This window comes from Zonotrichia albicollis, chromosome 1 (genome assembly GCF_047830755.1).
Source record: "Zonotrichia albicollis isolate bZonAlb1 chromosome 1, bZonAlb1.hap1, whole genome shotgun sequence".
Classification (NCBI taxonomy): domain Eukaryota; kingdom Metazoa; phylum Chordata; class Aves; order Passeriformes; family Passerellidae; genus Zonotrichia; species Zonotrichia albicollis.
Genome location: NC_133819.1, coordinates 24,149,287 through 24,177,017, shown reverse-complemented (window position 1 = coordinate 24,177,017; position 27,731 = coordinate 24,149,287). Strand labels below are relative to the sequence as shown.

General features: G+C 39.3%; 1 protein-coding gene across 3 annotated transcripts in view; it reads left to right on the top strand.

Annotated features, from left to right (window-relative positions):
- CALCR (calcitonin receptor) overlaps positions 1-27,731 on the top strand; it is a 156,013-nt gene that overhangs the window by 86,337 nt on the left and 41,945 nt on the right. For 2 of the 3 annotated variants that reach the window (XM_026795262.2, XM_005480248.4), the window contains exons 2-6: positions 987-1,074; positions 11,490-11,643; positions 14,835-14,945; positions 22,845-22,957; positions 27,041-27,132. In XM_026795262.2, the coding sequence (XP_026651063.2) occupies positions 987-1,074; positions 11,490-11,643; positions 14,835-14,945; positions 22,845-22,957; positions 27,041-27,132 (558 nt within the window). The remainder of the gene's footprint in view (positions 1-986; positions 1,075-11,489; positions 11,644-14,834; positions 14,946-22,844; positions 22,958-27,040; positions 27,133-27,731) is intronic. The other variant, XM_014270548.3, reaches the window with a different exon arrangement.

Genomic DNA, 27,731 nt, shown 5'->3' with positions numbered 1-27,731 from the left:
ATGAAGGTGTGTGAGTGCTCACAGTGTTACTGTGACAGAAGGTGACCACAGCCACATGTCCTATGCTGCTCAGCACACACACCACGAGTGGTCTGTGACACATCAGAAGGCACAATGTGCTTTGACAAAGGCTGCATTTCTCATTTAATACAGAAATTACATTTTTGTAAAACTTAAAAAAAATGATGTGTTAAGGCAGAGAGCTTTGCTTGCTTGAACTCCCACAACTGTGAAGCAATAAGATTATACCCGGTGGGCCCCTGGATACTTTTTCCAGATAGGCCGGAGAAGTGTTGATGTAGGAAAAACCCAGAAAACCAAAAAGCTGCTGATGCAGTTCCCTTCAGACCTGTGGAGCCGTGTCCATGCTGTGCCTCTCCAGTACTCCTGCCTGGTGGCCTGAGGCTGTGACACTGCTGTGTCTGTCATAGCCCGGCCACCCAGATGAATTATGGAGCACACAATCCCACCGTGCTGCTCCCAGGTTCTCTTTTCCTGCCCAAGCCTTGTTCACCTGGCTAGAGATTACTCAAACTCTGGCTTTCCCTAGCCCCACAAACATGGATTCTGAGCTGCTGTTACACTTATTTGCAAACTGGATCTTTCTGGGTTTTGCAAGTCAGGTTTAAAATATCCAGATTGTTCATTGGTCTGCAGCTCTATATTAGGTTAGAAGCAGCTGAAAAAGGACAACCAAGGTAGCCTCATCTGGAAAAGAATTTAACCTGGATCTGCTACAGGTCACCCAGTAACATGAAGATGTACCCCACACCATCTGTACTCACCACCAGAGATCCACAAAGGAGACTAAATTTAAAGTGAACCAACATTCAATTAGACCAAACTTGAGCACATGTAAGGCTGGGGGTGCTTCAAAAACCACACACACAGAGTCTAGATTAATTCTAAAAATGTGCTTATACCAAAGACAAGGAATTTATCAGAAAAGTCCAATAATGCTTTTATTTTTTTTGTTTAATTCCCAGAAGGGTCATCTACAAGGTGTCTCTCCAAGAAGATTCCACAATGAAAAAAACAACCCAGTGTTGCTTCTTACTCATCATCCTTCTAACTGTAAGTGCAAGAAAAGTGAACTGCTCATGACAGCTGCTGTATTTAAACTTGTGGTGATGTTGACAAAAATGAGTACCAAGTTATACTTGTTATACTCCACAGGTGAAGGAAGAGTTTCCTTACTAATAAATTTCAAAAGAAGATTAATAAGATTATCTAATAAAAGTTTGAACTTGCAAACATTGTTTCTTGGTGAGACAGAATTGCAAGTCTGAAGAGGGTTATGCATATGACTTTTCATTTCTGTGTTTTACAGGCTACAACATATCATGGGAATATGTGTGTTTGAAAACTGCCCTTAATGTTGTTCTGTGAGACAAACTGACTTAAGCAGCAATTCATTTGCACTGTTTGTAGCTGATCTGATATTAGGAAGGCAGCCAAAATGAAAAATAATCTTATAAATCTGTTTATCAGTTCAAATGCTGTTTTCAACTGTTTTGAATCAGCATTACATTTATTTTGATGTATGCAACATTGTTGAGTAATTGTGGTTCTAAAAATATAGTGCCTGACTAAACACTTCTCACATAAATTGAATCCTTTTGCTGAACTGTACTTGTAAAACCTCAAATTACTATTGATCATCAGAAAATCATAGACATTACAGGCAGTCAGAATTAAGATTATTGCCCAGAACCTAAGTTGCAGAATGATCAGCATATGTCTGAATGCTGTTACTGGGAACAAGCGCCTCACTACCCTGGTGTGGTATGAGTAATTTGCATGATGCCTGCCACCTTCGTCCCCAACTTACTCTAGATCTGCATTCCCGAAGAAGACTTTTTTTCTTCTTTTTCTTCTTCTTCTTCTTCTTCTTCTTCTTCTTCTTCTTCTTCTTCTTCTTCTTCTTCTTCTTCTTCTTCTCCCTCTCCCTCTTCCTCTCCCTCTCCCTCTTCTTCTTCCTCTTCTTCCTCTTCTTCCTCTTCTTCCTCTTCTTCCTCTTCTTCCTCTTCTTCTTGTGTTTTCTTGGTTAGCTCCTCCTGCCTCTCTGCTTCTCATCTTCTTCATTAACATCTGAATGCAAAATATCTCTGTGCAACTCCTCATCAAATCCTGTGTTGTAGAAGCAAAAGAAACTCATATGCTGTAGAAAATATGTCAGAGAGCATAAGCAACTGCCCTACCTGGTTCACTCATTGGGCTGTTCCTCTCCTCCCAGCCTAGCAGAGTTTGTCCACAATGCTGTTTGCCACTTAAATTTATATAGATAAAAAAGGAAAGGAAAGTAGAGAACAGTAAGAGAATGATGGATAGAAGGAAGTTAAAAGAAAGCAATTAAATGAGATCATGGAGAATCCAGGAGAATAGCAAAGAACATATTACTTCAGTAAAATACTGAATTCATGGTTCAGGATTAGGACCCTCCATCAAAGAAGAGCTGAAGAGATGGAGAAATAATTGAAGAGAGTTAATACTTTTTTGCTAACTTGGTCCCAAAAGAATTTGTCCATAATTAGTTAATTATTTGAGGAATCATCTCCATGTGTGAGAGCAGTCTTCTACTCTGAGGTACACTAGAATATTCTGGCATTTGTGACCATTTGGGTTGGCAGTTCTACCTGTCCTACAAGGGTGCATGTGACAATGCACTGGCTATGAAATCACCTATGGTCAGAAATGTCTGTAACAAAGCTCCTGAGAGAGACCAGCTTTCTTCTGGTTTGAATCCCATCTGATCTGCATAGCTTGATAGGGGTCTTGACAAACAATTCTTCCTATAAAACGTGACTGCCAAATGAAGAAATAGATCCAGCTTATTTTGCTCCCAGTCAAGTGACAGGACTGTAAATATTCTGATAACTAAAATTTTCAACAACACTTTTGAGCACTTGAGGGACTTTGACCTACAGCATGGGTTTGTCGGTCAGCCCTGGAGGACTGATCCTTGCCCTGTTGTCCCCAGATCTTTTAAATCTCTCACCCATGAGAGCATGTGTGCAATGTTAGGTCTGTGCTCATTCCTGCAGCATTCCAGGGGGAGGAATTCTTTTAAAATCTCTTCAGTGAGATCTGCATCTACATTCCTTTTAAATATCTTTGCACCAAAGAGCACTTCATATTCTGGCCTCAATGGATAACTTAACTTACATTTTCAAGTTTCCAATCTCTGTGTGCCTCCCTTCCCACTGTGCTCTACTTTGATATCTCTTAGGTTAATTTCCCTTTTGGTAGGGAAGAAGCCACAGTCACAGAAGTAGACCATGAACAAGCTTTTCTTTCCATCATGAAACTTATCCAGAAACTGCTGTGAGATCAAATATGAAAAATGTTTTGCCTCATTCATTTTTCTGAAAACTTCCCCATCTGCAGATGGTAGAAGCTGTTCATTTTTGCATTTTATTTATGGTTTGTAATGAATAAAGGGTGTCTCTCTTTCAAAAAGGCTCTGTTGGTTCCCAGTCTGTTGGTTCTTCAAATCATTCCCTTGTTCCAAAAACTGTGAGACATATCAGCCACTATCTGTAATTAATAATACAATAAATACAGTAATTAAGATGATTTGTGACATAGACAGGAGTGATCTCCCATCCTCAGCTCTACCCACCCCACAAGACACCCTCTAGCTCTCCCTTCTTTGATGACTTTCATGGTTTTCTGTTATCCTATCATTTGTGACCTGAACTCCCAGTTGATCACTGTGAGCTGTTGCAAAGCAGCACAACATTTTGAGATCCTTATTTTCTCCTCTGTGCTGTTTGCCCCACTGTAGGTGCTGGTGTTTCCCCTGTGGAGGTCCCCCCTATTGAGTAGGGGAGACTTCTACCTGAAATCTCTTTTCTTAGTGTAACTGTGATTCCCTAACACAATCTCAGAGCTGGAGCACACCCTGCCCTCTATACAGTTAGTGCTTTGCAGAAGACTCCCCAGATTCTTCTCATATCTCTCCTTCAATATTTTGTCAGAGACAAAAAAATACTTACTTGGTTTCACAGACACTTCCTTTCCGTCACCTCCTTTAGACTTGTCACTTAGGGCTTTTGGTACCATCGGATAGAACCATCTCTTCTATGCATGGAATTTTTTGCACAGAATTGATAGCAATTCCATGTACAGCAGATCCATAATAACCCATCTTTGCCAAAAAACCTGAAGTTGTTCCAAAACCTAATTTAGAAGTACAAGCAATTCCTTATTGTCTTCCTCTTTGATGGATTCCCTTGCTTTTGGATGCCGGATAATGCATCACTATATGGTCTTCTACTATAAAAATGAGAAAATTTAGTTGTTCATTACGTCATAGTTCACTTTAGACTGATGCTCTCTAGTTTTTTGCAATTATTAAGAGCCAAAGAATGTGACTGAGATTTGTTTCTTCAAGTACGTAAGCCCTGGAATTCTGGAGCAATTAGTTCATGTCCTCAGTGCACGTTTCTCTTCACAAGAAAAATGGAGAATCAGCACAGTGTGCCCAGCAGCATGAAACTTCCGAGAATGAGGAAGAAGAAGAAGGTTTGGGTCTCTTCCCTGTGTGACCAATCAATTTTTCAGGACATTGATGGAAGAGAGTTCTATTTTCTGCTTTATTTTCTCAAGTAAGAACTGTGCTACAAATGGCCCTGGAAATGAGGATTGATGAAGTAGTTTTTCCCACATACTCCAATTTTGTGTCCTGAGCCAACCACAACATGCAGAGTAAGAACTAAATGGATGCTGCAGCTGAAGGCCACACTATTTTCAATTAGGCCCACTAGACCTAATTGAAAATATTCTATTCTACACGAAATTCATTTTGAGCAAAAAACAAATTGTGCACTTTCACTGAGTCCAAATCTGTTAAATTGTTACCAAGCCTCAGTCACAAAGGTATGCAGAGTCTGATACTTCTTTCCAACACCTGAAAGACTCGTGAATAATTCCTGTCCACAAAACATTGAAAATTAATTATATGAAAACCTAAATGTAATTTTTGGTAACTGCATAAACTGGTGTATTTTGGAATTCAGTGGTGGGGTATGTTCAAGTCTCCAGAACCATTAGTCAAGCACTTGCCACCATGATGGGGGAGCTGCCCATGGTGCCTCTGCTTGATCCTCACAGCTGGGAGTGCAACACGCACTGGTGGAGTGGTGTGGTCACAAACTCCACTGGGCTACTGCTCCTGCTCAGCTTGGTGGCTCTCTGGAACCCATGTCTGTTCAGGTACTGTGAGAAAAACCCTTTTCCTGCTTAGACAGTATCTCTTCCAGCATCTGGTCCAGAGCAGATCTCCCGTGGGCTGGAAGAGCTGCTGAAGATCTGTCACAGCCTCCTTTGTCTCCCTTCTTCTGAGCCCTCCTCTCTGGCAGCCCAGAGTCTTCCCCAGCCTTGGATGGTGAGATCCCCCTGGGTCTCATCACCTTAGACCATGCCTTTGGAAGCTGCTGTTCTGCATGCACACCTCTCTGTGTAAATATGTATGGGTTGCTTCATGCTGTAAGTATGTGCACTCAGAAGTTCAGAACCTGTTCTCACACAAGGGAAGCTCTGGAAAGCAAACTGCTGATATATTAAAGTGGTAAGAATTAGTGTGAGAATTTGGGAGTCAAGCTGCTCATATTTTCCCAAGAAATAGGAATGCTGCATTCTGTTCTATTCACCCAGTTTCAGGGATGATCAGGACATTTTGACTATCTTTTCTTTTTTTAAAACAAGGCTGTTGCTATGCAGCTGATTGCAGTAAAGAAGCCTCTCACAAGAGGATAATCAAGGCTGCAAGAAGATATCCATGAAGTAGTCTGGATTAGCCCACAGTTTTTATCAGGCTAAAATGAAAGTAAAGCTTCTTCTGTAAACAAATCTTGTAGAAATGGAAAAGAACTATAAGATCTGTGACTTGCTTTTCAGTACAACAGCCTTGTCTTCATCTACAGCACCTGATAATCTCATGCTTGTTTAAACAGCTGCCAAATTGTGCCACATTAGTCATATGGGATCTCACTGAGATAATTACCATCCTGCTCCAACAGCGATAGAGTATGGGAAAATTCTAACATTCAGTGATTAAGTAAAACGTGTCATGTAGTAGTGTTTCCCCAAAGAAATTACCTGCTGCTTCCTAGCACATTTCTGATGGATAGAAATGATTATGTTTACTGAATATCATATGCTAATGACCTTCCTAAGGTATCAAGTTGTTTTCTTATCTGTCCCAAGGCTAGCAGTTGTGAAAAGTAGTTCAAACATAATCAAAATATGAGAGCGGCTCTGCAACTCATCTAAATCATGCTGAGCTCCTCCTCTAAAATGTGATATATTGAAGAACAGGAGTTTAGTGATCCACAAAGAGATGACTGCACACAGCAGTTTTAAAAGAATTATACCAAATGAATGATTGAGCTGTTGAAATCAATAAAAAACAGTTAGAGCATCCAGAATTTCTGGCTGAGCCCACCAATAATTCTTGCTAAATTACTATATTTAGTGGAAGAGGGGGGAAAAAAAGACAGCTACAAATGCCTTCTTTTCCTGATAGTCATATACAGTTATTGTTAGTGTCCTGCAAGCTCCTTGATGGCAGAAGAAAAATATTTGGGGATGCTTGTTCATCGTGTCCAATATTTTATGGGGAAGAAAAAGTGAAATACTTTTATGCTTACTTTATCTGGATTCTCCCTTGCAGAAACAGGCACAGCCTGGCACAGGTTCACAGCAGTTACTCTTACAGAAACCAGGGCATCATTTGTTCATTCCTGTATAGTTTAATAATGAAGCCAAATTGCTTTATGGGAATCTTTTATTCATTCCAGGTATAAAGTGAACTTCAGCATTCCCAGCAGCCTGTTATTTCTCTTTGTAATGATAATTCACTCTCTTATGTCAGTCATTTGTCACGTGGTGGCTTGGTGGTCGTATGTATGACGTCATTTACTTGGACTTTTAGGAGTGACATCATATGTACGGCTGCTAAACTGCTGCATGGGACATCACTTAAACTGTTTTCTTCTGAAGAATTCAGTGCATTTTTAAGCAATGATCACATTGATTATTGTGAATTATTTATTTCTCCTTAATAAAGAATGTTTATAAATGAATGAGGCATTCCTTTATTGTATTAACATAATCTATATTTCCATCTGAAGTATCTGATGAATGGATGGGAAGGCTTTTTAATGTGCATTAATGAACTATGAACACTTAAAATTTGTTCCATATTTTAGAGGTTCAATATTTGTAGGTAGTGGCCAGGCAAAGATTAATTGACCTTGGTTTTTTGTCTACAAATGTGTCTTTTAAGACTTCATTTCTAAAATACATTGACATCACAATGAAAACATAGTAGAAGAGGTGAGTCCAAATAGTGAATTCCATGAGACCTGGTACACACTGATACACAGATATTCATGGGACATTCTCACCTCTCCCATTAACACAATGCAGACTAAATTTTCTCCCTCAGGTAACCATAGCCAAGCTCCTGCTATTTCTGAAAAGAGAATAATGACTCAGAGATGTCTTCCTGCCCCATTTGCCTCTTTCTGACTACTACAGTAAGGAGTGAGGGAGACTAAAACAAGTAATAACATCTGGCATCACAAACTGCATCAAAATTCTTGTCTGACTGCAAGTATATATAAAGGCTGGATCATCAGCCCACTGGACTGACTTTGGGAGGTCAGGGTGGTGAACATGGGATTAAATTCTGAGTGGTGGACATGGGATTCTCTTTTGGATGGTAAAAACCCCTGTATTTGAAACAGGGATATGACTTCTCCACCTCCAGCAAGCCACAAAATTTATATTTAATTAATCTGCTGAAGAGGTAATCTGATTTATATGGAGAAGAAAATTGTGTTCAAGCTTCCAAGGCCAGCTTTTCAGATCTAGGCAAACAAAAATGAGGAATAGAAATCAAAGGAAAGAGTAGATTTAAAGGGCATATCACAGATGACATACCTATGTATAACCCCTTAATTTGATTTCCCACACAAACTATTCAATTACATAAAAAGTGCCCAGAAAGATTTTTGGGCAATTACCTTTGAAGATCTGAGTCATTGTGTTTGGTAGAAAGAAAAAAGGAGAAAAAAAAAAATTAATTTTAGAGACTGTCCTAGTTTAGGGCAAATTTGGGAGAAAACCTCCAAAGGGGACCCCTCCAGAGAGCAAAACCACACAGCCCTTCCCCTCAACCAGTTCAGGAAGGATTCCTCAGAGGGAAGTGGAAAGAACCTGTTTATTTAAGGGGCAAAGCACCCCCCAGCACACAAAATGAACAATACCAGATGACAAAACTCATTCACTGCTCTGAAGAGATGACAAATTCAGAAAGTCTCCCCGGTGGGTGGTCGCTCTGTTATCAATCCCTCCAGCACTGGGAAAGGCTACAGAGTGGGCCCCAGCACACTGCAAAGTGTTCTCGGTGTTTCCCTGGGTCCCGGTCTGGAGCTGGTTCAAATGGTTCCAAGAAAAGGGAAAGAAAAACGGTCCAGGGAAAGCTCAGACTGCCTCAGCTAGCTAAACTAACTAACTAACTAAAAAGCAAAAGGAGCGTGGTGTTTTGCCCCATCCATGCCCAGACAACACAGTCCAGCCGAAAGCGGAGGAGTGAGTGAGGCTGATAACAAAAACTGTTTCTTCTCCCCACCTTTGCTGTCAGACCCAGTCTTGAAGGCACAGAATATAATATCCAGCATAAACTGAGCAGACAATTGTGGATACAAGCATCATAAAGTAACCCTAGGACAGAGACCATAATAAATCTAGTGTTATTATTCCAACTTTTATCCAAACTTGCTTTCATTTTACTGGAGGTCATTAAGTGATTTCCACTGATGAGTTTTAGTGACACAACTCATCTATATTTTTATCTGTCTGAGTGAATTGCTGGCCTAAATGTGGGCAGTAGAAATTTCACTGGCAACTTCAGCTGCTCCACGATTGTCTTATGCAGGGGCAGTAGAATGGGCCTCCTGGTAACATGGCTGAACACTCCTATATAAATTTGTACACAATGCAAGGCATATAATCTATCCACCATCACAGGTGCTCTCTACCTCCAAGGATCAGAATATTCTCATTTAACTGTACCCAACTGTGCCAACTTCTTCAGGAATTACACACTGCAAGTAACAAAACTATAAAAGTACTGTGACTTTAGTGTCCAAATTGTGTTTCACCCCTCAAAACCATCATCCCACACATGAATGTGCTCCCAAACTGGCCCAGAATTGCAGATAAATTATCAAGAAGAAAGGTATTGCCACAGAAGTCCTCCTAGCATCCTGTGATGAAAGTGTTATTTCTGTCTTGAGTACAAACCGTTTGGAACTGAGGTATTATTCAAAATAAGAATGGAAAAAATTAATATGCAGTATCTACTTATCACTTCAGAGAAGCACCAGAGCCTGTGTCATGGACATGGACATGGAGGGCTAAGACAAAGCTGAGGTTGTCTGAAGAACCTCATCTGCACGTTCCTGTGCTGGATTTAGGATTTTGCTTGGCTGGTTTTTAAATTATTCTTGAGGACTCCAGATGCTCCCCTTAGTCCTTTTAAAGCTAAGGGATCTTTTGTTATATTTGGCTTTGCTTCTGTATTTCCTGTTCTGACTTTCTAGATACTTAATTTTTCATTCGGATGGCCAGATGAAATGTTCCAAATGGCTTCATTGTTCAAATATATCTTGGGGGGAGAGGAAGAGGGTGATGTATTCATACATCTAAAATTTATGTAAAATTATCTCTGCCAGAAAATATTTTCATTCTTATTCCTCCTACTTTATTTCAAGCACCTAGTTAAGTACAACAAGATTGACTGCCTCCATGTTCTCCAGCTAGCAGGTGTATACAGTTGAAAACGTCTGTGTCAAAAGAGATGAGATGAGATGAGATGAGATGAGATGAGATTATAAAAACATAATTGTTTTGATATAAAAGTATAAAAAGATTAAACTTACAGGGTCTGGTACAGAAGTATCAGGATAAAAGTAATGGCTTTTTTCAGTGAAGTCAAACACACTGGTTTTGCCATGTCTTTACAAAGGTGATTTAGTATGCAAATGGGGAGAAAAAGTATTGTATTGATGGAATACAATTGCCTGTGATGGGCATAAAAAAGGGGCAGCAAAATGTAAGAAGTAAGCAGATATTTGAACTTTCAAACCTGTCACGTTTTAAGTTCAAACAACTACAAATGCGTGCCTAAAGATCTCTGTATTAGCATTTGCTGCTAAAAAAGGTCAAGTTTGTGTGTTTATGAGAGTCCTAGATTTTGAAGTGGCCTGCAAATGAATCTGAGTGTGATGGCTTTAATACCATTTAGTAAAAGGAAAACAGAGGGTCATGCTAGGAAAGTGCTACAGCAATGTTGCTTTTGGGTGGGGAAGCAGAGGAACTCATTTTTTACTATCACCTTCAAGCAAAGAAGAGTCACAATACAGGATTGAGGCAGAACAGAACAAACTAAAGCACCACACTTTCATTTCTGCTCACAGACCTCGGCTGTACAAGGAGGGGAGGGAAGGAGGGGTGGAGTGATTGAGGGCAGGATGGTTGGATGGATGGGATGGATGGATGGATGGATGGATGGATGGATGGATGGATGGATGGATGGATGGATGGATGGATGGATCCACAAGAGGATTGAGGCAGAACAGAACAAACTAAAGCTCCACACTTTCATTTCTGCTCACGGACCTTGGCTGTACAAGGAGGGGAGGGAAGGAGGGGTGGAGTGTTTGAGGGCAGGATGGATGGATGGATGGGATGGGATGGGATGGGATGGGATGGGATGGGATGGGATGGGATGGATGGATGGATGGATGGATGGATGGATGGATGGATGGATGGATGGATGGAAGTTAAAAGGGCAAAAGAGCATAACTGACCTCTCTACTTGAGATCTTTGCCTTCCTAAGGCAGTGATCCTTTCCTTTAACAGGCAGGCAGTTCAGAATGGGATAATTCAGAAGATGCCACTATATCAAAGAGGACCTTGCTATTTAGACTATCAAATTTAGGGGTCTGCTTAGATACTTAACTAAGAGCTAAAGTCAGGTATGGATGTTTAAACTCTGCCTTCTTTGGCCTTAACTGTAGCAGAAGCTCAAAGCAAAGGTTGTGGTCCTGAGGTATTTTTTCTGCACTGTCTAGAGTTAAATCAGCACAAATGAACAGAAATAGATGGGTTTAACAGAAAATTCTCTTGCAGACGCTAAATTAAATGAAAATATTTTGATGACTTTATCAAGTACTTAATGACCATCTCTCCACCAAGAAAAATGGCTTGGTTAAAATATTATGTTTTCATGAGGTAAACTAATAAAATTCAACATTTACTTTATAAGTAGTACAAGGCCCATCATAATGATAAACATATGTGCAAATAAAAGGCCTTTCAAGAATGAGTAATAGAAATTTCTGGTCCTCACTTTTTGTAAATTTAATCCTCTTTGTTTATCCAGTTGTACTAACAGCTTTTCCTTTCCATACAGAGAATTGTTCCAAGTCTTTCTTCTGCTGTAAATTATACTGATCCTGCATTAGAGCCTGTAGTAACTGAAAATTCAGTCATACGGCAGAAGATAATAGATTCGCAGTTCAAATGTTATGAGAGGATGAACAGAGCTCCTCCATACAAGAAAAAAGGTAAAAAGGGTTTTTTAAGATTTTGTATTTTGCCGTGTGTGGTTATATAACTATGAAGAAATATTTTCATCTCTATACTAACCCATGGTCTTCCTCAGGGTGCGGTTTCCTTTCCACAAGCAGTAATCAAACTCACACTTACTTAGCATCCTCCTAAGGGCAAAGAAAGGAAAAAGGCTGGAAGGAGCCCAGGGAATTAACAGCTCTTCCTTCCTCTGTCACCTACATTTCTGGCTCAGTGCTTTGCTGCTTGTTTCTCTCTTGTTCTTGCTTGGGGAATAACATTTTCCTGAACCTCTCAGCAAAGCCATAACTGATTGTGAATTCTAAATATAAATGTTGTTCTATTTGCTCCACTCAGTGTTTCAATTTTTTTGCCATTTCTGTATTGACTGCTGGGTATTGTGCTCTGTACCAGCAAAAGTTCAACATATTTTATATTCAGCAGCAACAATAGGAAAAAGAGGTTTATAAAACACTGAGACTTATAAAAGAGGTTTGTAAAACATCTTTATTGAATAGAAGCCATACACGAAGATTAATAAAAAGGGAAATGACAAATAATAGTGGTGCTGCAATTGTACTTAAAACTGCATTTCTGTTTGGGACTAAAAGTTCTGGTCACTTTTTTTCACAGTAGATATGAATGAAGATATGAGGAGCTAGAGAAAAATATATCACAGGAAGTGTGAGACTTCTGCAAGCAAACAACAGATACTGAGGACGTAGTTTAAAGGGCAAATATACTTTAAACAATTAAAAAAAACAGATAATGGGGGATTTTTTGTAATACAAGAATAAATATATTTCTCCAGCTCTTATCTTAAAATTTTACTAGGATATGTAAGACTCAAAAAGGAGTTAGATTTTAAGACAGATAATCAGGTCTTGATGCAGAACTATTTAGGAATGAATATAGAGATTTCCACTGCTTAACATAGGTTTTAATTCAGGCAAATAATACCCACAAGCAGTTAAACAGGATTATTGGATAGAGGGAATGATATTTCAGTTAAAAATAAGCCTTTTAGTTGCTGGACTTGCAGGAGAAGTAACTTACTGTTTCTTGTTAGATTACTCTTTTAGTCTCCACCTCTACAAATACCTGATTTTTGCATCCATTGACAGTAACCACCGGATTCACCTTTCTTTTACACTTTCCTTGTGTGATAAGTTGCAAAGGGTTGATTTTCCAGCATGAGCTGGGAATTCATATGTATCAAGACATGAATTCCAAGCAGTGCTCTCAAGGGCAGTGCTGTTGCAGGAGGACAGCCTGCATTCCTTCAGCTGGCAGCTAAATTTAAGTGATGCCATTGAGAGCTGCTGGTTCATGGCAGCATGCACTCAATTAATTTTTAATTTAGAATGAGGGTAATGGGTGACTACAGAATGGTGCCAGCACCACTGAAGTTGTGCTCTGAACTGAAGACATAGCAAAATGAGGGACTCAGGCACATGGAAAGACATGATCACCCCTTCAGAACAGCAGTGTGTCCATATATATATATGTGAGTGTATATGTATGCATACATAGATAGGCAGAGATAAATGTGAGCATGTATGTATATATATATCCTGATAATTACCTTGGAAGACAAGTCCATTATGTATAGGTTGATCTATGTGACTATTTTTCTTTATCAGGCCAGGCGAAGGAGTTAAAGTTTTAAAACTAGGTATTCCCTCCAACTCCATTTGGCACTACTTTTCGAAAACAAGCTCAAATTGCAATCACTTTCTACTCTTCTTCTTCTTCTTTGGTGTTACAAAAGTGTTCCTAAAAGTTTTTTAGATGCATTTCAAAGATCTAGAAGAATATGACAATGCCTGAAGGAAAGATAACAAGCTGCTGATATGGTGATTTGACAATTAAGTGAACAAGTAACACTTGCACATTTAACTTGATAACTGAAAAATATATGTGCATAAAATCTTAGCTAATGAAGAAGAAGTGTGCATAAAAATTTCTTTTCTGAACAAGATCTAATCTGGAAAAAACTCAGTTTTAAATTTTATGCTTTTTATTTTTAATCAACAACTACTTGACTTACAAACAGTTATGGGTGCAAGTTGGAACAATTCACATATCTTTTTACAGCTTTCTTGCTTCAGTTAGAAAGTTTATCTGTGGATAGTTTCAAAACCTCTAGAAGGAGCTAACTGTTATATGTTAATAACTTGCAGTGATTTCAGGTGCTTTCTATTACAGTTCTTTCAAAAACAGCCATCATTTTAATGCTTTCTCAGGCCCAGAGTGAAAAAAAAAAGCTAAAATGTATCTTCTCATTCTATTTCACTTTAACCTGATGATCTTGGTGACAAATACTTTTTCCCCAACACAAACTGGTTTTGAATGGAAAATGACCAGGAAGTTTAGGGAGGGTTTAATGTGTTTCTTGTGTAAATCCACAATGAGTCATGTTACGCGTTACAGCAAGCAGCCTTGGAGCACAATTTCTGAGGACCATGGCATGCGCAATCTCTGTAACAGGGATCAGCAATGAGCTGTGTTCTGCTGTTTTGGGGCTTGGAACATCCCACAGACTCAATAGCATCACCTTCCCAGAAGGGCATGATGAGGACAGGATCCCAGCATGCCTACCCAGACAACACCAGCAGGCAGAATCCGCCTGCTACAGATCCGTCTTGCACCTGCTTCTCTGCGTTTGTAGTGACATCACCAACCTCCAGTGCTGAACCAGGCAACAGCCTGGCAGGGACCTGTCTCTGCTAATGCTGCTTTTAGCTGGCATGTCCCCACAAACGCTTCCTATCTTTGCATTTCAAACGCCTGATTGTCAGACATACTGAGCAGCAAAAGGTGAAATGAAAAGTGGAAGTCTCACAGGTCCTTGGGCACCACTAGTGTACATGCTTAAAGCTGACAGAAAGAGATTCAAGAAGATAAATTTGTAGGATGGGACGCTACACTCAAAGTTCAGCTCAACATGCTTTAAAATGTAACTTTCTTGTAAAATGAACACCACTAACATCAGGTCAGTAAAAACAAATACCTTCTAGTACCTGAATGCCACTCTGAGTGTTACAATAATAATTTGATATATTACAAAAAGAAAGTTTTCTTGTCTGTAGGCAACAATAATCCTTGAGAGGCTAGAACAGAGTGGTTCAGGAAGGAATTAACTCATTTTGTGGAATTAACTCTTGCAATCTTCTTAAATGTCCAGGTCTGTTCTGCAACCGAACATGGGATGGCTGGTTGTGCTGGGATGACACACCTGCTGGAAGGCTCACTGCTCAGAATTGTCCAGATTATTTTCCAGACTTCGATCCAACTGGTACAGTATTAATTTTTATAATTTTTTCTTCCAAAGGATGTCTTCAGAACATTTGGGCCATTGAGTGGATGTGCTCAATCCAGTGGCATTTCTGCAGCTCTGTAAAATCTCAGAAAGTTTGGCTGAAATTAAAACACATCAAGCTTTTTGGTTCCATAATTAACATATTTTTATTTTAAAAATTATTTATATGCATTTATATTTATGTAAATATAATCCATGGATTTATGGAACCTACATTATGAAAATGTCAGCTTCTGAATTACAATATCCAGATATTCTTAGCACCTCATTCTAAGTTTTTTATAATGAAGAGAAGATGCTTATGTGCTTGAAATATGTATCAGTATGTTCTTTGTTCAGTTTTTATGGGAAAATATAATTTTCTGAAAGAAGATGAGCAGAAATCATGTTCTTTCAGTCTCTGAGTTTCAGTTCTTAGCTGAATTATTCATACAAATGCTAGAAGTACACTGAGAGAAGTAATTGAAGAATATTTGAAAGGAAAATAAAAAATCAATGCAAGTATTTCTAAATAGATATGAGGAAATATTAAATACAAGTTTAACTCTGCAAAGAGTACTGTTTGAAGAGAGACACAATTAGGTGTTCCTTGCTCAAGACATGTTGCTTCTAGGTGGTGCTTGATGGCACACTGTGCTAAATTTGACATTGCCACAGTGCACAAATTGCAGTTAAAATCTATGAAATTAAACATTTGGGAGGGACGGTGCATAAATCTGAAAATTTTCAACGAGCTTAACCCAAAATGCATGTGCGCAACTGGAAATGAAAGAAACAAACTATAGCTGTGAGTTAATTATCCAGCACCATTAGCTAAAATTGATTTTCTTGAGGTTATTGCTTATTTAGAAGCTGAGGAGTTTCCAGGCTGAATCAAACCCATACACATTTTGCTGAATCCCATTTACAATAGCAGCCAGATTGATTGTTATTTCTGTTCTTCATAAATCAAGCTGTCCATAATTACAGAATTCACACAGCAAGTAGCAAATTTCCAACTTCAGACCCAGTCTGACCTCCATTCAATCTTGAGTGAAGGAATGCTCCCCTTTCTAGTGGAAGTAGGCATTGGACAGGATGGATTGAAGGAAATCTGTTTGCTCAGGAGTCCTGTGCTAGGAAAGTGAGCTTGTGTGGCAAGGACTCTATCCACTTCCTGTGGAAACATCCTGAGACCAACCCAACACATCTTTACAGCAAGTTACACCCCTGAGGCAGACAATGGGCACCAAATCACAAGGTCTTGTCTTTTGTGCCCTTTCTTCACAAGACTTGATCTCTTTCCTGTAGAGTGTCATGGTTTTCAAGAAGGAGTCTTGGAGCAAGGTCATGCTCATGGCTCTTCATTGGAGCACCTGGGGACAACAGACTGAGAAGCTGAGACCCTCAACTGCAGGACTGCCTTTCATTCCGGTCTCCCTCTCTGTGGACCAGTACTCCAACCATTAGACTATTTGCACAAAAGATTCCAAAAGAACATTTGAGACGAATTGTCTAAACTTAGTTCAGTTCCCACACAGAAGTGCCCACATTCAGGAGAGAGCCTGAGAGTCTGGATCCTGAGGTTGCACAAGATCCTTCCTGCATGCGTATTAGAAGTGCCTCTAAGATGTGGTCTGTACCTTCTGTTTCAGACTCCATTTTACTCATAATATCTTCCCCATGCAGCAACAGCCCTCTTTATGACTAGGAAGATTTACTACAGGTCTTTTCCTTTCCCCACTCCCATGGTTTTCAAGGAAGAAAAAAATATGTGCCATTAACAGTCTTAGTTTATGTATACTCCATGCAATGCTCAGCTTGTACCTGCAAAGGTGGGTGCTGGGCAGCCTTGTGATCACAGAAATGACTGAAGGTTCTCATCCTTCATAGATGGGAATGATTTCAGAGCCACTCTCCTACTTGCTCACCAACCAACTATTCTCAGCTTTTCCTCTTATTGGTCTCCAGTGACTTGTTCTGAACTAATTGCTCTGCTACAACAGCACTTTTCAAAGAAACACTTGAAGCCATCCATGGAAAAGCATCTCACTCCACTTACTAATGCTCATTAACACCAAGGCCTGTGGCTTGTACACTGATTGCAAATCACTCCTTAAGGTACAAAGGCTTGTCATGAAGTCTGGCCCACAGTATGTCCATACTGCAGTTACTCTTTCTGGCAAGATTTAAAAGTTGAAATTTAGGAATTTTTTTAGTATTCCTGTTCTGTGCACAGTGCCACAGTAAGAAAAGCCTCCTCCAGTAATTAATTTTCTACTGTTCTCTCTGCAGTCCTCTTTAGGAACAATACCTGTGGTCTTCTGGACCCAGTACTTTCCTCTGGCACATTTCTCTTCTCCTCGCAGCCTCTTTGCATGCATCCTGGTCAGTGAACCCTGTTTCCCAGTTCTGGCAGCAGCTCAGCATCTCCTGGTTGAGCCAGAGCTGCCTTCCCAGAATAGCTGTTGAGTAACCCAGCATGTGTTACAGATGTGGCATCAAACCAGTGGGTAGTCAGCCTTGCTTTACAGGTGGTTGGTTGTCACACAGAGACTTAATAGAGTAGGAGGGAGACAAGAAATAAGAGGGGGTGTCTACAAGTCTGTCAGCTGCTAATGAAAGTGGCTGCCACTAACAGGTGGCCAAAAGCACAGACTGAATGTCCTGAGAAGTCTATCAGGTTTTGTATCACAAGTCATTATTTCCTTTGGTACCTTATTCATGTAAAACAAAATACAGCCAGCTTTTTTGCTGAGAAACAGAAACTTCATCCTAAAAAATAGCAATTTTCCATGATGTAGTGGCCGTCAGATTTCCTCCCCATGGAGTCTCTGACATCCAAATACCTCAGTATATATTTTAGGAATGCAAGTAACCCCATGGATTTCTGAAACAAGTATTTCATGCTGTGTTGTTTAGGGCTGCACCATGATCTGCAAAACCACTGTGTATCAGCCAATTGATGGCTATGTCACTTCACTAAGAGGCCATGTATAGCTTTGAGACCTGAAATAAAATAATGTCTTTCCTCTGTAATTTTTTGCTTTGATACTTACATCATTCATAACTAGTAAAGTGAAACATTATTTTCAGCATGGTATTGAATCCTCCTCCCATCCATATCTGTGGGTGCCAAATACCAGCCCTCTGTATCTGATCCCCAACAACATTCAGCGCTGATGCCAAAAAGAAATTGATGGAATATATTAGAATGTAAAAAATGTGAAATTGTATTCTGAAGAAAACAACACAGAAACAAAGTAAAGGAGAACATAGCCAGTGCTCTGTTCATTTTCTGTCTGACAACTTCACAGTTAGCTACCAAGTGTAGTCCCACCTATTTCACTGAACTTGGATCAGTTCTTACTAGCCAAAAAGAAATTGATGGAATATATTAGAATGTAAAAAATGTGAAATTGTATTCTGAAGAAAACAACACAGAAACAAAGTAAAGGAGAACATAGCCAGTGCTCTGTTCATTTTCTGTCTGACAACTTCACAGTTAGCTACCAAGTGTAGTCCCACCTATTTCACTGAACTTGGATCAGTTCTTACTAGACAGGAATATGTTCTGAAAAAAGCAATCTCTTTCTTGCAGTGCACATCATGCACAATGTGATAATGCATAAAAACAAATCAATTTGTCTGGAAAACCTAACAAGACCTACTGCTTTAATGCCAGTGACAGCAGGAAATTCATTGTCTCATCCACTTCTAGCTGTGAAACTCTGAGCAGGGCTATTTTATATGCTCCTATTCAGGTAACATGAAATTCTCTCATTTTGTATTTTGTATTCATATTTTAGACAGGTTAATCTTTAGTATAATCCCTCCGAAATGATTCCTGGTCACACTGAAATTGGTAGGAGTTTAGTTTTTGAGGAATGCAGTATGTAATTCATGCTGGTAATATTCTTACTAATGGAAGAAAAGAAACTGCACTGTGAATATGATAACCTTCTAGCAAGGCAGGTTTTCTGGGGGCAGCAGGAGGAGCTGAGCCTTGCCCTGTGCCACCTGTGGGGTGATGGGTTTGTGGCAGGGAGCCTTACATTGCCCACCTCACTGTCCCTGTACACTGCATTTAGTCAGGATTATTTTGGTGCAATCATATCGCAAGGCAGCCAAATGGGGAAGTTTTTTTGTGGCTGACACCCCTTTTCATGTCAGCTTCACTCTCTTTACATTTTGGCAGAAAGCAGTGTTTAAGAGCAGTATCCATCCCACTTTGTGAACCAAAGGTGCATTTAGCAAAACTCCCCTCAGTTCTCTGCTTTGTTGGGTTTCTGTCCTTAGTTCCCTTTTGAAAGCAATTACTCATAACTCTTCATGCAGCTTCAGGAGAAGAGTTTCTAAAAGTGCAATTTGGAAGCAAATCTATATGCATCCATAAGCAATTAGATTATTATTAATCTATTAATCAGATGATGATTAATGTGTTGTTGCCTCTTACAATTAAAGAACATGCCTTGCCTTCCTGCTGTGATGCTGGGAGATGACTTCTGCCACAAAATCTAAATTTTGGCTGCATTTAACTAAAATAGATAGTTCTGGATTTCTGCTGGTCCTATTTTCTTGACTTGAAGGATATAATTTAGACAATCATAAAAAAGACAAACCTGAGCTCTTTGTCCAGCTGCTTCTTTTTTTCTTACCCTGCTGTGTATTTATGTCCTGCTCCTAAGCAAGTTTGACAGCTGCGTGTTAAAAATCAATTCCTATCCTCATACTGCCCAATACCACTCTTATAGAGATTCTAGTTCTGCTGACTAAGACATTCTGAAGACAGTAATAATCCTTCATTTACTAGGACACTGGAATTGAAGTTTTCTAGGGTCTCCATTGAATTATATGAGATTTTTTTTTTTTCATTTTTGAAAAAGTTTCTTCCAGAATATTTTAGTGAATATGTGAGTAAATCAGATATGAAACATCAACTATTTCTTCATCTGCAAAACGAAGCACTGCACAGGTCTATCCAAACAATGGCAAAGAATTCAGTGTCTGGTATGTGCTGACCATGACTGCAACAGGGGAGAACTTCTTTCTTCTTCCATCTTATAACTCACCAATAAACAAAAAACTGATGTTAGTTCCTTTAATATGTGCTAGCTATAGCTCTGGTCTAATTGTGAAAAGCCTGATTGATAGAGCTATCATGTTGTTCCAAAGATATTAAGATATTTGTTATATGTAGATGACTGAGGGTTTTTTAATGAGCATATGATTCATAAAAACACTATTAGTGGCACAAACAATACCCATGGAAATAATTGCTACTGGTTTATCTTTCAAGACACTTCACCGCTCCCACAAAACTTCCTTTGTAGATGAGATTGCTCACATCCATTTTGCCCAGACAGTTCTTGAAGTGTCTATCTCTCTCAGTCAACAGCAAAGATTCTGCACAGCTGCCAATGAATTATGTAGCTTTAAGGTTCTACAATCAGGTGAGATCAGTACAATGTGATGTCACTGTCCTTCCACTTTGAATAATGCAATGCCCATGTGGTGTCCCATCCAAGCTGATAGGGTACAGAAAGAGCCTAAAAAAATAGTGTTTACACAGTATTCTAATAATGTCAAAGCCCAAACCTCCATTTTGCCTTGCTAGTGTTGTCTTGCCCATCCTTGCAGGAGTGTATTTTTTCCGACTTTACCATATCTTCTGGTCAGCACAAAGAACCAACGCATGCCCAGGTTCATCCCCCACCTGCTACTAGGTCACTCTAGAAAAACTTGCAGTAGAACAGAGGTTGGATTGCAGCCCTGTTTCTGTAAAAAATAATAGATTTAGAAGAGATGTTTGACCTATGTGAGTCACTAGGATGGACAGAAAGAATCCCTTATTCCCCAGTTGTGTATTCCCACATCACAGCAAGAAATCCATGGGATACCATCTCTTTCAGAGGAGGATCAGTTTTTAGTAGGATCAGTGTTTGTCTGGCTTTAAGTAAAAGTATGAGGTGAAAGTTTGTCTCTAACTTACAGAGGCCACATTATACTCTGGCAGAGTGCCTGCCCAGGCACTGAAGTACAGAGATGATGGATGACATTGCCATACATTCCCTGTAACAGATTCACAAAAGCCGTGCACTTTGCAGGGATAATCAGTGCAACGCTTGCACACTGTGTACCGTGGTAGCGTAACCATTAATCTTTCATCTGTGACTGAAAACTTTTTCCAGCTTTTGATAGCATCTGGCAATGAGTAAAAGGAACGTTGCTACATGGGCAGTCTGAAATTATCTCCAAGCTTCATGTAAAATAACATGTACTGCTCCTCTTGGTATTGTTGATGCATATATTGATATTTAACAAGTCCCCCAAAACACAATTATTTGAAATCCACAATAATATTTGAAATATCCTGTGTTCTGAAGGATTTTAATTTTTTTTTTCTGCAAGAGCACTATATAAAGTGTATTTGTAGTTAGAGTAAAATAACTCAGTCTATACTATCTTTACCTTACCCATATGATCAGTTCCTTTCTTTAGGCTTTAGGAGTATGAATCTTACAAATTAATAGAACCATTAATCATTAGACAAAGAAAAGTAAGTGGGAACAATATCGACAGAAAATGAAAATGTGTATGTTCAAATGCCTATGGGCTCTGTAAAAGTGTATTGACTGGAAATGTTGATAATCTAATTATAAAGTAAATCAAATTATACAGCTAGAAAAGGCAAAGCAAATTCAAGATAGACTTTTCAGACTATTTTAAAGGTCAGAATTAAAAAATATGTTTTTTGTAAGTCTCTGTGTCACTATCTAAGAAAACATCAAATAATTGTTTATTATTTTATAAGTTTATGATCTTGCCCTGTCTTCATTACTTGGGCAAACATTCCAGTGACTCCCATGTGGCTAATGCTTGAGGAAAGGCCAAAGGAACTGGCCCAAATCTTGACAGGAGATTAGGAGTGACCATCTGCACCCCAGCACCCAGGGTGTCCCAGCAGGAGTGTGAGCCGGACGGGGGGACACAGACCCAGCACACGCCTGCAGCTCCAGGCACCCCACAGAGCTGTGCCCTGGTAGGCCCCACTGTCCCCAGCACCGCAGAAGGACGTGCAGGGGAGCATGGGCCTGGAGCACCATCCATATGGCCGGGCTGCCAGCAAGGACGCCAGAGCTGCCTGTGGCGAGGGAGCAGCACCAGAGACACCTGTGTAGAGGCCAAAGACACGTCAGATTATTGAAACAGAGAGCTCTGCAGCCATCTTAAATTAAACTGGACATGTGGGATCAGTGCCAAAATGTTTGTGAGGCTGCTTGAATCTGTGCCTGCATGCTGTGCAGGCCCTGAGGAGAGCAAGCAATGCTCCTGCTCTGCATGTCAGAATTCCACCAGTGGGGAGGCTGGGAGAGACTTTCCCACTCCTCTGCACAGAGAGCCCTTGCCTGGGCTGTTGGCACCTCCAGCACCTAGGTGCTGATTTACACGTTACTGACTGCTCTTTATCTTTGCAATATTTTTAACTCATTTAACCCTGATACTTGGAACCCTGTGCACTTCCTTCAGGCATCAGCACCTGTGGTTATTTTCTCTTCCGTAAACTGCTGTCAACAGCCTCTTTAAATGGATTATTATCAGCTAAATATTGTGTCTGAATGAAGGCTGACATATATAACCTAGTGGGTGCAGTCAAAAATGAGACAGCTAAACAAATTTACCACCATCTGAGTCTCAAAAAAAAACCCAACAAAACAGCAAGATGTATTAATAATATCAATGATATGTATTAATGATATTAATTAAACAAGTTGAAAATAATTTGGATTTTATTATGCAGACATTTTATTCCCAAACAAAGAAATCATTTTAGATGGGCTTTTAAATTCATAATATGCATATATTAAAATAACTGTTATTGCAATTTATCATCAGAGAGGGCCTCAAAATACTGTGATGAAACTGGAAATTGGTTCCGCCATCCTGAGAGCAACCGAACTTGGTCCAACTACACCCTGTGCAACTCTTTCACCTCTGAAAAATTGAAGGTATGCTGAATTTAAAGAGGTTCAGGCATAGGTTGTTTGGCAATATTTTGGGCTGGGCTAGCAATAATACATGTGAGAGAGACCAGAATAGCCCTAATGTAGCTTTATTTGTTGCATGACTTAAATAACATTGCTGTTGTGACTTCAGCTTATCCAAATTCTTTAATGAGTGCTCCAACATCAATATTGGTTCACTATGGAGTGGATAACTCATATGACAAGTTCTGCAGTATTTTTTCAGACACATTTGTAATTCCTGTGATTTTGCTTGACTGACCAACAGTTATCAAATAATCTTTTAGAGTCTCAATTTTGCTTTCTGTTATTATTGTTATAATATTCCAAGATGTTGATGTCTTCTATGCAGGGCTAGTAATATTAATGTAAGTCAAAATTATTTTTCTGAAGCAAAGGGTATTACCCTGTACTCACTCTCTTTGAAAAAAATATTTATGAAGGTACCATTAATCCAGAAAATCGTACAAGCATGAACACATTTAACTTTGGCTTTTACTGAAGTAATTGAGAGTATTTACAATAATGAATTGTGTTTAAGTATTAATGAATCAATATTTCCAAAATCAAGGTGCTAAACTGAAAGAGAAGAACTAAATATAAAAGCACCAAAAGAAATAAGGAGAGAGAAATCTGAGAAAAGCTTTAAAAAAATTAAGTTAGGGAAGCTCATAAAAATAAATGTATTTCTCAAATTCAAGTGGAGGTCCAGGAAAATCTGATTACAGATTTGTGACAGAATAATTTGTGACTATTTGGAACAGTGGAAGGAAAAGATTCAAGAAGTGATTTGATTTGGGGTTTGTCTTGGAGGACCTCTTCTTATACAGCCAAAAAGCTGTATGCAGGTAACTTAGCCCAAAGGGCCTTGGAAATGTCTGTTGGACTAGGCAGGAGGGGAATTCTAAGAGTTTTTGCAGCATGACAAACCGTCATGGTAAAATGAGGCTCATCTATGTGACAAGGCAAGAATAATAGTAACAATATGAGCTTACAGAGGCATTATGCGGAAGCACCATAAATATATAATTTTTCCAGCTGTTGGCACATGTAAGGAGGCAAAAAATGTGATTCTGTTACCTATTATCCATGCCTTCCAGAAGAAGAATTTTGAACATCATTCATGCAGAGAACGGATAGAATAGAAAGGAAAATTGTATGCACATCATGATTCTTCTGAAATGAAAAGTTGTGGAAAATGAAGAAAGAATCTATTCTTACAGAAATTCCAAGTTAGATTATGAGCTTTAAACCAAGTCTTCAGTAAACAGAAATGTGCTTCATTTGTAGACTATTTCCACTTACCTACACATAAAATACTCACTTTACAGAGTCAAAGGTATTACTCTTAGAGAATTCTCTTCCCCCAAGGGAAGAAATCTAGAGGAACTAGGAAAAACATCTAGGTTTTCTAAATACAGGTTAAAAAATCTGAACAAACAAAAATTGTAATGAGTCAGGATGTTATATAAGTCTTATGTGTCAAGGTATGCAAAAATTAGTAAAAGCACTCATCATTTGTTTGAAGTTAACTGAAAATATCAACATGCTATACTTTTGAGACAGATCATTGGAAAAAAATTATAGACAGCTCTTTAAAATGTAATGATATATGTATGCTTTGTTAGCTGACATTTCAGTCCATTTTGATCTGCCATCATGTTTATATTTTAAGGCTTTTTAAAGCATAGTAAATTTGCAGGATGCCATAAAGAAGCAGTTGCTGAGTCCCAGATATACAGTTACTTTAGCACCTGAGAACAGAAATTTCAATGGATTGAATAACCAAGAATCCTCCAGGATGTACATAAACTTGCATGTAACTATCTGGAGATCTTTCCTACTTCTAGATATTTCAGGCTATAGGTTGTATAGAAGATAGGTAGAAAAAAATATTTTTGAACAGGTCACCTGTAAATTAAGTTCAGGTTTTAAGAATATATCCATTTAATGTCATTAAAAAACACAGCAATCATGTAGTATGAAGTGGAATAAATGTCACATGTACGCAGGTAAACCTCCCCCACTACTCTGCATTGGAGAAAGTTGTCTCATCTTCTCCATGCTCAGGCCTGTCCTCTCTGGGATTGCTGGTGCTCTCAGAACAGGTTATCAAGCGTGTGTGCTCACTAACAATGGAGTGGTTAGTCTTTGTGAAGGAGATACTAGGAGACCTAGGTATTTTCAGTAAATATGAACAGTTTTCCACAACTTGGTGAATTGTGTTTACACTCAGATCATGTCTCTTCTGTGTGGTCAAATCAGTGTAAATGTGACTCTGGTTTAAATCTGAATCGGGCCACCACCACCTAGATAAATGAATGCAGAAACCTATTTGAAAGTTGTAAAATGTCTCGAGACCAAATTGCATACATTTTTACTAAGAGGAATGGCTTTGCTTTCTAAATTGTTTTCATATTTGTTCTCAAGGGAAAGTTTAAAATTACTTGGAAACACCAAAAAGATGTGAGTGTCAAAACTTCAGGCTACAAAAAGCAATTCATCTAATCACTGCAAAGAGGAAAATTGCTCACGCATAGCAAAAGAAAAATTATTAAATAAAGCTGAAAAGAGAATAAACCCAGCAGAGGAACTAAGACTTCCAGGCTTTTTTCCCAGATGGGCTGCTGCCATGTCCTTGCTTTCAGATAGGAGGCAGTGGTGAAGCCTGGCATGGCATTTTGCCTTCTTCACTCACTCCTCTGACAGATGGCTGATGCTTAAGTGCTTGGCTAAGACCAAAGCGTGACATTTAAATACCTCAACATTCGGATGCCCAGGTGCTGTCCTGCAACTTTATTTTACAACTGGCATAAAAAATATGGATCAACCTCTCTTAGAAGTCCCTTAGTGAAAGCCCAGTTATCTGTCCATGGGTACTGGAGTCACAGCACTGTCTGAGCACTGAGTTGCCCAGCACCAAGGTTTCACGCTAATGTGAACCACAATTTGTCTCAGAATGTGCTGTTGCTGTGTGGTGTGCATTGAGGATAATGGTCACCTCAGCTGCTGCTTTCATGACTCTGAAGGCCTTGGTCATGAGGCCCCTCTGACTTCTCCTCTCCAAAAAGGAGAATCCCAGCCTTTGTACCCACAGAAACTCAACCCCAGATATTTTAGTTACCTTTTTTCACCTTTCCTTGCCCTTCTATGTTCGTGGGGTATGGAGACTAGAAGCGCACACCAATTTAAGGTTAGTGTTGTAAATTTCAAACATATATTGTTGTTCTACCCTCAGTGTCTTTTTGTCATAATCATTACTTAGCTGGCTTTTTGGCTATCATTACAGAGTAAGCCAATGATTCAGAGAATTGGGCTGGATGACTCCAAGATCTCCTTTCTGAGTTTGGTTTCCAGTCCTAAGTTAAGCATTGTGTAGACAGAATTCAGACCACTTTTCCTAGGTCTATCAGCTGTATTAAAGCTGTATTGAAGCTCATATGACATCTTCTTGTCCCCTCAGTTAAATGAGGCCCTTTGTGAGTGCCTCACCATTATCTGGAAGTATCACCTGGAAATTTAGGAGTTTTTTTGATTCAGCTCATTGACGAATACATTAAACAAAAACTCAGCCCTAATACGAGTCCTGAGGGTTGTTAAATACTGACTCATCTGCTAAAGTGACCATTAAGGTTTTGATTGCTGTTGTTTAAGCTGTTTTGACCCCATTAAAGTTTTCTACCAATCCAGCAGCAATGTCTTTTATTGATTTTTTTTTTTTTGCATATGTGTGAAAACTTGTCATGGACACATTAAAAATATAAATGTATTACATCTGCTGCACTATCCTAGAGCTTGGGAAAGTTATTGACACAGGGTGAGAAGGGATCTCACCAGTTACTTCAATATATCAGGAATAGATCTGCATATGTAAGAAACATTTATCTTTAGATCACGAGCCATGCTATTTAATAGATTGCTGATATTAAATTTATATAGAAAAAGAATGTTTGAAAGAAAAAAAAATACAAAATGGGAGCTTGATTTTGTAGATTTTTCCTTAATGAGAAAACAAATGAAGTGCCTGCAATTTGTTCATGTTTGCCTTTTCTTTTTGTTAAATTGCAGATGGCGTTCATACTTTATTATATGGCGATCGTTGGCCACGCTTTGTCTATAACATCCCTGTTGATTTCCTTGGCAATTTTCTTCTATTTCAAGTAAGTGCTTCTTACAGACACTCTCTCTTCTTTCCCTGAGGCATCTCAACCAAAGGAAATCTTGGAAGTTGTCATGGCAGTGAGAAGCAGCTCTTCTGAGTGTCTTTTTATACAATCCTGATAAAGAAGTCTGAGCACAGGCTCCTCTCACCAATGGGACTCTCCCAGTGGAGTGTAGCCAAGACCATGTTGTTGTGTTTGTCAGGACTGGTGCGAAAAGTGCGGCCCATGGGGAAATGGTGCAACTGGGGATGCAGTAAGGCCTCTCATTTACCTATTGCATTATGCTGCTCAGGAACATGTCCAGAGCTTGCAAAGTACTGTGACTTGGGCAGGGGGCAGTGAGTGGGAGCTCCAAGCTCCTGAAGAACAGGACTGTCTGCATCTGAGGCTGAAGGACTGAGCTATTGAGCTGAGTAGGTTCTTACAGGACTCAACCCTAAGAGTGAATCTGGCACTAGTGTGCAGACTTTTATCCTCATTAAAAGAAAAACAGAATGCTGCTGTATCAGAATTTTAAAGGAGACTGATATTTACCTAAAGCACTACAGCTACTGTATGGCAGTTTAACTAGAGCATGTCAGTCTTGTTCTTTTGTT